This window comes from Aulostomus chinensis, chromosome 6 (genome assembly GCF_037954235.1).
Source record: "Aulostomus chinensis isolate RoL2024-O1b breed Wild chromosome 6, RoL_Achi_v1.0, whole genome shotgun sequence".
Taxonomy (NCBI): domain Eukaryota; kingdom Metazoa; phylum Chordata; class Actinopteri; order Syngnathiformes; family Aulostomidae; genus Aulostomus; species Aulostomus chinensis.
The window spans coordinates 282,501-292,618 of NC_141325.1; the positions used below are offsets into that span (position 1 = coordinate 282,501).

At 48.6% G+C, this 10,118-nt stretch overlaps 1 protein-coding gene across 2 annotated transcripts in view; it reads left to right on the forward strand.

Moving 5' to 3' along the window:
• Window positions 1-9,990, forward strand: part of LOC147259560 (dynamin-1-like) — an 18,323-nt gene extending 8,333 nt beyond the window's left edge. Inside the window, exons 8-24 of one of the 2 annotated variants that reach the window (XM_086205558.1) lie at window positions 289-424; window positions 786-853; window positions 1,540-1,678; window positions 3,114-3,200; window positions 3,465-3,535; window positions 3,919-3,970; window positions 4,068-4,079; window positions 4,342-4,455; window positions 4,545-4,654; window positions 4,910-5,021; window positions 5,121-5,132; window positions 5,432-5,599; window positions 5,697-5,783; window positions 5,868-6,022; window positions 6,229-6,399; window positions 7,141-7,176; window positions 8,203-9,990. In XM_086205558.1, coding sequence (XP_086061684.1) covers window positions 289-424; window positions 786-853; window positions 1,540-1,678; window positions 3,114-3,200; window positions 3,465-3,535; window positions 3,919-3,970; window positions 4,068-4,079; window positions 4,342-4,455; window positions 4,545-4,654; window positions 4,910-5,021; window positions 5,121-5,132; window positions 5,432-5,599; window positions 5,697-5,783; window positions 5,868-6,022; window positions 6,229-6,399; window positions 7,141-7,162 — 1,516 coding nt within the window. In that variant the 3' untranslated portion in view covers window positions 7,163-7,176; window positions 8,203-9,990. The remainder of the gene's footprint in view (window positions 1-288; window positions 425-785; window positions 854-1,539; window positions 1,679-3,113; window positions 3,201-3,464; window positions 3,536-3,918; window positions 3,971-4,067; window positions 4,080-4,341; window positions 4,456-4,544; window positions 4,655-4,909; window positions 5,022-5,120; window positions 5,133-5,431; window positions 5,600-5,696; window positions 5,784-5,867; window positions 6,023-6,228; window positions 6,400-7,140; window positions 7,177-8,202) is intronic. The other variant, XM_086205557.1, reaches the window with a different exon arrangement.
• The last annotated feature ends 128 nt before the right edge of the window (window positions 9,991-10,118 follow it).

A 10,118-nucleotide genomic window follows, 5' to 3' on the forward strand; every position in this document is an offset into this window, starting at 1 on the left:
CATGCCACATGCACAGATACACACAGACACACGCACAGACACACGCCACATGCACAGACACATGCCACACATACAGACTCACGCCACATGCACAGGCACATGCCACACACAGACACATGCAACATGTACAGACACATGCCACACGCACAGCTAAACGCACGGACACACACCACACGCATACACACATGCCACACGCACATATACACACAGACAGGCCACACACAGACACACACCACACACACAGATACACGCACACGTGTGATCCACTCTACTTCCTTCATGTGTCAGGATGGTGCAGCAGTTCGCTGTTGACTTTGAGAAGCGGATTGAAGGTTCTGGTGATCAGGTGGACACGTATGAGCTGTCAGGGGGAGCCAAGATCAACCGGATCTTCCATGAACGCTTCCCCTTTGAACTCGTCAAGGTACATCCCACACCAGGGGTGGCCAACCCTGTGCCATGGAGGGCCGTGTGGATGCAGGTTGTCCTTCCAACCCAACCCTTTAACAGGTGAGTCCACTGATTAACGCTCTTCTGTGGCTGAAGGTGTGTTAATCAGTGGAATCACCCTCTAAAGTGTTGGGTTGGAAGGACAACCTGCATCCACACGGCCCTCCATGGCACAGGGTTGGCCACCCCTGTACCACACACACATGCACACACACGCACAGACACACACATTAACACACACAGGTGCACACACATGCACCCATTTTTCTCTCCATATGTTATGTGAATGTGTGTATTATTTGTGTGTGTTCCTGTGCATGTGCGTGTTTGTGCAGTTGGAGAGTGATGAGAAGACGCTCCGAAAAGAGATCAGCTATGCAATCAAAAACATCCATGGAATCAGGTGAGTGCCTGTGTGTGTGTGTGTGTGTGTGTGTGTGTGTGTGTGTGTGTGTGTGTGTATGTCTGTCTAACTACCCGTGTGTTTGTATGTCTGTCTAACTACCCGTGTGTGTGTCTGTCTAACTACCCATGTGTGTGTGTGTGCGTGTCTGTCTAACCACCCGTGTGTGTGTGTGTGTATGTGCGTGTCTGTCTAACCACCCGTGTGTGTATGTGTGTGTCTGTGTAACTACCTGTATGTGTGTGTTGTGGTGTGTTTTTCCTGTGTGTATGTGTATCTGTGTGTGGTGTGTGTGTGTGTGTGTATGTGTATCTGTGTGTATGTGTGTGTGTGTGACTGTCTAACTACCTGTGTGTGTGTCTGTCTAACTACTCATGTGTGTGTGTGCGTGTCTCTCTAACCACCCGTGTGTGTGTGTGTGTGTGCATGTCTGTCTAACCACCCGTGTGTGTATGTGTGTGTCTGTGTAACTACCTGTATGTGTGTGTTGTGGTGTGTTTTTCCCATGTGTGTATGTGTATCTGTGTGTGGTGTGTGTGTGTGTGTGTGTGTATGTGTATTTGTGTATGTGTGTGTGTGTGTGTGTGTATGTGTGTGTGTGTGTGACTGTGAACCTATGTGTGTATGTCTGTCTAACTACCCGTGTGTGTGTTTGTATGTCCATCTAACCACCTGTGTGTGTTCAGGACGGGTCTTTTCACTCCCGACATGGCGTTTGAGACAATTGTGAAGCGTCTGATCGCTCAGATCAAAGAACCGTGTCAGAAATGTATCGACATGGTGATCAATGAGCTGGTCAACACCGTTCGCCAATGTACACACAAGGTACTACTGCTACTACTATTGTGAATCCTACTACTAGAACTGCCGCTAGTACTGCTGCTGCTACTGTTGCTGCTCCTACTACTACTACTACCACTTGGAACCAGCATCTCTCCATGGGTCAGAGAGGCAGACACTCTGACTACTTTGAAGTCCAGGCTTAAGACCTTCCTCTATGACAGAGCCTTCAGTTAGGACTGGTTCAGGTAGCTCTGAACCATTGATAGCTATGCTGCTACAGGCTGAGACTGCTGGGGGACACATCAGGTTACATGGAGCCCTCCCCTCCTCTCCTCTCCTCTCCTCTCCTCCTTGGTGTCTCTCAGTGTCTCTGTGTTTCCACAGAGACACCAGACCTCCATCTCTCTGCTCCAACCGCCGCCTGCATCGCCCCCCCCCCCCCTTATTCCCTACTATTACACCGGCCTGCGCTCCCCTCCCATGAACCAGTCTGCCATCCAGTCCCCCATCAAGCTGGCTTGCTCTCCCTGCCTCCCCTCCCATGAACCAGTCTGCCATCCAGTCCCCCATCAAGCTGGCTTGCTCTCCCTGCCTCCCCTCCCATGAACCAGTCTACCATCCAGTCCCCCATCAAGCTGGCTTGCTCTCCCTGCCTCCCCTCCCATGAACCAGTCCACCATCCAGTCCCCCATCAAGCTGGCTTGCTCTCCCTGCCTCCCCTATCCATGAACCAGTCTACCATCCAGTCCCCCATCAAGCTGGCTTGCTCTCCCTGCCTCCCCTCCTATGAACCAGTCTACCATCCAGTCCCCCATCAAGCTGGCTTGCTCTCCCTGCCTCCCCTTCCATGAACCAGTCCACCATCCAGTCCCCCATCAAGCTGGCTTGCTCTCCCTGCCTCCCCTCCCATGAACCAGTCTACCATCCAGTCCCCCATCAAGCTGGCTTGCTCTCCCTGCCTCCCCTCCCATGAACCAGTCTACCATCCAGTCCCCCATCAAGCTGGCTTGCTCTCCCTGCCTCCCCTTCCAGAAGCTTCCTTCTTCAGCTGTTATTAACATTTCCATGTTTCCTCCATTCTGTGTTATAAACTGTTGTCTTGTCTGTACCAACATCTCCTGCACGTCTGTCCCTCCTGGTGAGGGATCCTCCTCCCCTCCTCACCCTGAGGTTTCTCCCATTTTTCCCTGTTAAAGGTTTTCTATGGAGTTTCTCCTCAGTCGATGTGAGGCTCTGAGGGCAGAGGATGTTGTTATGATGCCATGAAGCCTGGAGACAAACTGGAGGGGAAAACAGGCCACAAAGAAACCTGTCTTGCCTTGCTACTCCTACTCCAAACTTCTATGCACTAAGAATTATAATTACACATGACTGACACACAGAGCAGCTTAATTTATTGTGTGTGTGTGTGTGTGTGTGTGTGTGCGCGCTAGATCCATGACCTTTGACCCTGTCTGATGTGACTTCCTCTCTCCAGCTGGCTCAGTATCCAATGCTGCGAGAGGAGATGGAGAGAATCGTTACACAGCACATCCGAGACCGTGAGAGTCGCACTAAGGGGCAGGTGAGTCCACCGTCGGGGACCAGCATCTCATGCCAAGGTACCTCTGCGGCCCCCGACCTGAAATGTTTATAGCCATGATTGCAGCTCATGACCTGCGACAGCCTCGATCACACACTCAAAATGAAACGCTTACACACAATCACATGTCGACAACCACACTCACAACGACATAATCGTACAACTACAGTCACACCTCACTCACATGGTCTGATAACCACCGGGGGACCCTCAGATAACCATGACATCATGAGTGTGTGTCCTCAGGTGATGCTGCTGATCGATATTGAGTTGGCGTACATGAACACCAACCATGAAGACTTCATCGGCTTTGCAAAGTAACACACACTCACACGCACTAACACACACTAACACACAGGTGCTTATAACTGCATCTTCAAACTCCTGAAAACTGAAGAGAAATATACGTGTGTGTGAGTGTGTGTGCCTTTGTGTGTGTGTGTGCCTTTGTATGTGAGTGTGTGTATTTGTGTGTGTTTGTGTGTTTGTGTGAGTGTATGTGCATTTGTGTGTGTGCCTTTGTGTGTTTGTGTGTGTGTGCCTTTGTGTGAGTGTGTGCCTTTGTGTGTTTGTGTGTGTGTGCCTTTGTATGTGAGTGTGCGTGTATTTGTGTGTTTTTGTGTGTGAGTGTGTGTGTTTGTGTGTATGTGCATTTGTGTGTGTGTGTGTGTGTGTGTGTGTGTGTGTGTGTGTGTATAAGTGCTCAGCAGAAGAGCAGTCAGATGAGCAAGAAGAAAGCAGCAGGAAACCAGGTGAGTCAGGTAACATGAGGGCGGGGCCGTATGACGAGATGAGGTCTTTTCATTCATTTTTATCCATCTCTGCCCCTCTGTCACCATGACAACTCAGGATGAGATCATGGTAAGTGTGAGACATTATTAAGAGATATATGGCATGCTTTATCTTTTAAAAGGATTGAAAAGTTGAGTCAGTTTACTGTTACCATGGCAACATCAAAACGACTCCTGACAACAAACAATTAATAAGAGATGTAGTTTACTGTAATGACACATTTACATGTTTTTTTATAACAGAAAAAAACACTGAGAAATGGATCAGGAATTGATTGATTGGATTTATTTTGCCGTGCCTGCTTTGATGATGTCATCACTCACCTGTGCAGGTGATTCGTAAAGGCTGGCTGACCATCAACAACATTGGCATCATGAAGGGCGGCGCTAAAGAGTACTGGTTTGTCCTGACAGCAGAGACACTGTCGTGGTACAAAGATGATGAGGTAATACGCGCGCGCACATACGCACATACACACATACACACATACACACATACACACAGGAGTAACCAGGAGCCTGTGTTCACCTGCAGGAGAAGGAGAAGAAGTACATGCTACCTGTCGACAACCTGAAGCTGAAAGACATTGAGAAAAGCTTCATGTCCAGCAAACATGTCTTCGCTCTCTTCAACACAGAACACAGGTGTGTGTGTGTGTGTGTGTGTGTGTGTGTGTGTGTGTGTGTGTGTGTGTGTGTGTGTGTGTGTGTGTGTGTGTGTTTGTGTCTTGGATTGTTAACCCTAGCAGGACCATTCATCCTCAGGAGCACTTAAGACTTTGTGAGTCCCTGTTTAACGTAAGGCCCAGTATGCCAAAACCTTGTGTGTGTGTGTGTGTGTGTGTGTGTGTGTGTGTGTGTGTGTGTGTGTGTGTGTGTGTGTTTGTGTTTATTTTCCAGGAATGTGTATAAGGACTACCGTCAGCTGGAATTGGCCAGTGAGTCTCAGGAGGAAGTGGACAGCTGGAAGGCATCGTTCTTGCGAGCTGGCGTGTACCCTGAACGCAGCGTGGTACACAACACCACTGCCACATTTACGTTACCATGGTTACAGCTTCTCTTGCACATACTATATGGTTTCACATCTTCTTCTCTGTTTATTCTCCTGCAGGATAAAGAAAAGGTGAGTCTTGACTGTCCATCAGTCAATACATTTTTATTCCTCCACCTTGAATAAACCCGAGCAAAGTATTTGATGTCTGGGGCGATATAAGCGGCTCAGCGGTAACCATGACGACCTGCTGTTGGCGCATCTGGATCCCCACGTTTGCTCTCCTCTGTGGTTCACTTTGAGCTTGGTGCTGATTATTTTATGATGCATGGGCTCTTACCATTATTACCTCACTGCATCTGTCTGTCGCGAGACATCCAGGGTGTAAAGCTCAGACCAGTGGCGCCTCACTGACCTGTCTGCTGCCTCAGGTGGAGGCTGAGGATTCCAACACTGACGGGCAGATCCACAGCCTGGACCCCCAGCTGGAGAGGCAGGTGGAGATCGTCAGGAACCTGGTGGACTCCTACCTTGCCATTATCCACCGCACAGTCCGGGACCTGATCCCCAAGACCATCATGCACCTGATGGTCAACAATGTATGACACACACACACACACACACACACACACACACACACACACACACATCCATTGTAGTAGTCAGGTCATCAGTCATGTGACCTCTGCCCCTCAGACGAAGGAGTTCATCCACTCAGACCTGCTCGCTCAACTCTACTCCTGCGGGGACCAGAACGCCCTGATGGAGGAGTCCCAGGAGCAGGTAGACACACATGGAGACGGGTAGAGTGACAGGCAGACAGAGAGACATCCAGGTGACCAGATGGTGATGTCATCCGTGTCTCAGGCTCAACACCGGGATGAGATGCTGAGGATGTACCATGCTCTGCGTGAGGGACTCAACATCATTGGGGACATCAGCACCTCCACCATCACCACAGCGATGCCGCCACCCGTTGATGACTCCTGGCTGCAGGTGACGGGGATGCCTTCGGGACGCAGGTAACCTAGCAACAGGTCATTGATTTCATTGGTCTTGCCCATGAAAACACTGACATCATCACACTTGGATACACACGTAACCAGAACTGCCCTTGACTCTGTTTGGTGTCGTCGTCCTGCTTCTCAGTGGCTCTCTGGTTTGTTGTGACTGTGAGAGCTCTGAAAGGTGCCTACAAATAAAATGTATTGATCATTGTTTTCTCCAGGTCTCCAATGTCCAGTCCGACCCCACAGCGTCGGGCCCCTCCTGGCCCTCCACGTCCAGGTGGTCGTGCGGCCCCTGGACCCCCCTCGCGACCCGCAGTGTCACCCGATCCTGGACCGGTGCCATCTGTCCCATCTCGGCCTAACAGAGCGCCCCCACCTGGAGTTCCCAGGTACCTGAGGTCATAAACATCTAAATGAATTGTTTCCGTGGATCCCCCCCCCCCCCCACTACCGTTATCCCATATGGCCTGAGGATGAAGGGGAGGCGAAGCCACAGAATGTTCCCATTTTCTCTTGGCATGGCATGTGTCAGTCGTTACCAGTGTGTATATTTGTGTTATTGTTGGAGACTGCGTTCATGTCACATGACCAATTTATTCACCAAAACCAGTTTGTTGCGTTTCATTCATCAACTCCGGGTTAGTGGTTCTGACCAATCAGGGGCAGAACAGAGAGCGACAGGATGAGGAATTGAACCCCTGACCGTCTCCAAACCGCTGTGGACAGTCGGTGTTGGTCTGGTCTACATCAGAGGGTCCCCCAAGCCGCGGTTAACCTTTGGGTTTGGGACCTTGCTGTTGAGGTTGAGTCGATCGTGGACTCAAGGCCTCCTCCTCCATAATGTCCTCTTGTTCTTCTTCTTAATTTGGACAAGAAAAGTACAGTAGATCTTTGGCGTGTGGCTGTATCATGTTTTCCTCACCACATGGCTTTGTCACTTAGTCTGGCACTCAATCGCCACCATCGATCTGCAGCGTTGGTGCGAAATGCATTCTGGGATTGAAGGCATCCACACTACCAGCTGCCTCTCTGGAGGGCTCTGCCCCAGAACATAGGCTCAGCTATTGTTGCAGGTAGCCCCACCCCCTGACCTTCTTGCTCACATTGACCATTTATGGTTGCTCTTTCAGAATCTCTGTCAGTGACCAGTGAGGAGTTCACCAATGGTACGTCAGCTGTCCCTGTGATGTCACTGTCTCTCTCCAACTCTGTGTGTCTGTGCGCCTCATCGTCCATCAGATTGCTGTCCTCAGTGTGAACCAGTCCACCCCCCAGCATCCCAGTGAAAGCAGGTGTGATTGACAGCTCCATTGACCTGTTTCTCTCTGTCCGTCTGTTAGCTTCTGCATCTCCTGAAACAGAGTAACTGGATCTAAGTGGTTTAGACTGGTTTTAGCTGGTTCCGATGGACCATTTCCAACACAGGAGGTCTGAGCCGGTGTCTAACCCTAAATCAGTTCTTCACATTTGGAGAGTCATAGCACAGCATGGATGTTGAGTTGGCCATGATGGCGGCTGATGCTAAAATCAGGAAAGGACATGACTTTGCAGTGTAGCATTAGCCTGGAGGTCAGGCGTCATGTCCTCCTGTCACACAGGCAGCAGTTTTGATACAGAAGTGGGCAGAACCATCTTGCCAGTATTTACATTCCGATTAAAAACATAAGAAGACAGAAAAGGTCCAGTCAGATCGAGTGTCCTAAACCTCACTGTCTGTGTTCAAATGGTAGATTCAAAAGGGAAAGGGCATTAAAACGGTTGTAGAGAAAGGCAACGGTGTGATCAGTGACGCTGCGTCAGATGTAGATTTTTATGAAAGGAGTCTGATCATAGCGATTTGAATAAAAGAAATTAAACTTTTGCTCATTTTGCAGACCCCCCGGGAAGACTCTCAGGGACACCTGGGGTTCCCTAGACCCTGTATGGAGAAACCTATTGTAGAAGGTTTTGAGCTGAGAGGCAGTGCAATCAGAGCTAGCAGCAGGACGGCGCCGTGGGACAGGGGGCGACCCCCACCTCTCTGTTTCCATGTTTCCATTTGGTTCTGACAGCTTGATTGTATCAGAGGAGTTCTGATTGAACTTTGACCCCTGGCCATTGATTTGTCCCTATGGTCTTTTGTCTCTGTCTTTGTGTGTGTGTGTGTGTGTGTGTGTGTGTGTGTGTGTGTGTGTGTGTGTGTGTGTTTTCAGTCGGCCCAGTAAAGGAAGCCCCGCCCATGGAGAGAGTCCCCAGTCTTCAATCGAGGGTTGACGCCGAGTGTCTTCATGTCTCAACTCACTCGTCTGCTGTGTTGTTGAATCAATATCAATGATAATAGTAACAATATCGATTATAGACGCACACTGTGTACATACAACTTAGAACGTAGAACCAGTCAAGAACTGCAATAGCGAGCGTTAAATCTGTCATCTGTCCGTCCCTCAGCTTATGTAAGACAAGAGTTCCCAGAGGGGCTGATGTCCCCAGATTCTGGACCTCTTCTAATAGGTGTTCACTTGTTAGCCTCCAAAAGTTTTAACTCACTTTAGTGTTGTTGCCAGTCCTTGATTCTTCAAGACTATATTGAGCTGTAGAACATTTGTATAGATCGAATCAAAATGAAATTAAACTATTTTGTTGAGGATCCCTGGAACTCCTCCTCAAGGTCCTCTGGGGCTCCCATACCCCACTTTGTGAACCCGTTATAAAAAAAGTGACACGTTGTGTTTGATGACGTTTCATGTGGAGAGGACTCTGGACACTGGTCTGGATCGGACCCGTCTGCACACTGCTAGCTAGTTAGCTAGGTAGCCAACCACTGGCTAGCTGCCCTAACCAGTGGTTGCTGGTATCAGCTGAAATCTTCTTATTGTGTGTAACACTGATTTGTGATGAAATGAAGGAACTCATCTTTACAGTGTAAAGTTTACATATTAATTTATGTATTTATTAATCTATTTATTGATTTATTTAAGAACAAGAAACCACTGTTGTTTATGCTGTTAGCAAAGTGCTGCATTGTTCCGCTGAAGTACAAGGTCTCATATTTATCCTGTGACCTTTGACCTCTCGATGACTGTCTGGCCGCTTCTTCTACCTGATTCTAACTCCAAGTGATCAGAAGAAAAGAACACAAGCTAGAAATCTGCATGATGAGGTGCTAAACTTGATGATTTTTATGTCATTGTTTCAGCATCATTAGACTGGTGAATTACAATTAAATGATAAACACAGTGGAAGCAGCTGCAAACCAGACGTAGTTCTCGGGGATGAGAGTGTGATGATGTCATGACCCAGCCATCATGATGTCACTGAGACACTGAGTTTACTTCAAAAAACATTTTGATCTTCACTTCTGAGAGTTACGGATGCAGATTTAAGTCAAACTGCAGGGAAATGGTCACATGTCAGACCTTCAGGTCAGGCGATGTGGACTGGCAGGCTGGGCGTGTGCTGTGCATGCTTGTGGATCGTCGTGCTCGTCTTCAGTGGAGCTCTGAGCTGCGTTCAATGGCGCTCATGTCAAGCCATTGAGTTTTCGTTGCTGTGACGTGTCATGTGTTGCATGGTAGTTACGCATTTCTTTTTGTTTCTGTGTTGGTCTGCGTCATGTTGCGTGTTGGACGCAGCTCCCTCCCACACACACACACCTGTGATTGTGGATGTCTTATCAATATCGATAGATTAATTAGTTAATTAATGGTGTATTATGTGACTGAATCTATTCTACTGCAATATGCAGCGGCCCAGTGCGTGTTTGTTGTGTATCCTGTGTCATGTGATCCGGGCTCACTCAAACGTTGATGTGGATTTTGTGCACAAACAAAGGTTTAGTAAGACACAGCGAGACTGCCAGACATCTACTGTGTCTCTGCCTGGATTTTGTCTCTAAATGGAGATGAACCATCTTCTGTGGACCAGAATTTTTGGTTGTGATTGGCTGTCATGTCCCTGTCACGCTTGCAGACAAAATTCAAGTAAAAAACAACTGAAATGTTTCTGCCAACTTTGTTTACTTGTGTTTGTGACAATGAAGTGTGATGTCAAAAGAGCAACCAGCTAGTCAAGGCACAAGAGCTCAACACCAGGCTCACACGGATTCTCTTTAGCCTCAACATTTTCTGTA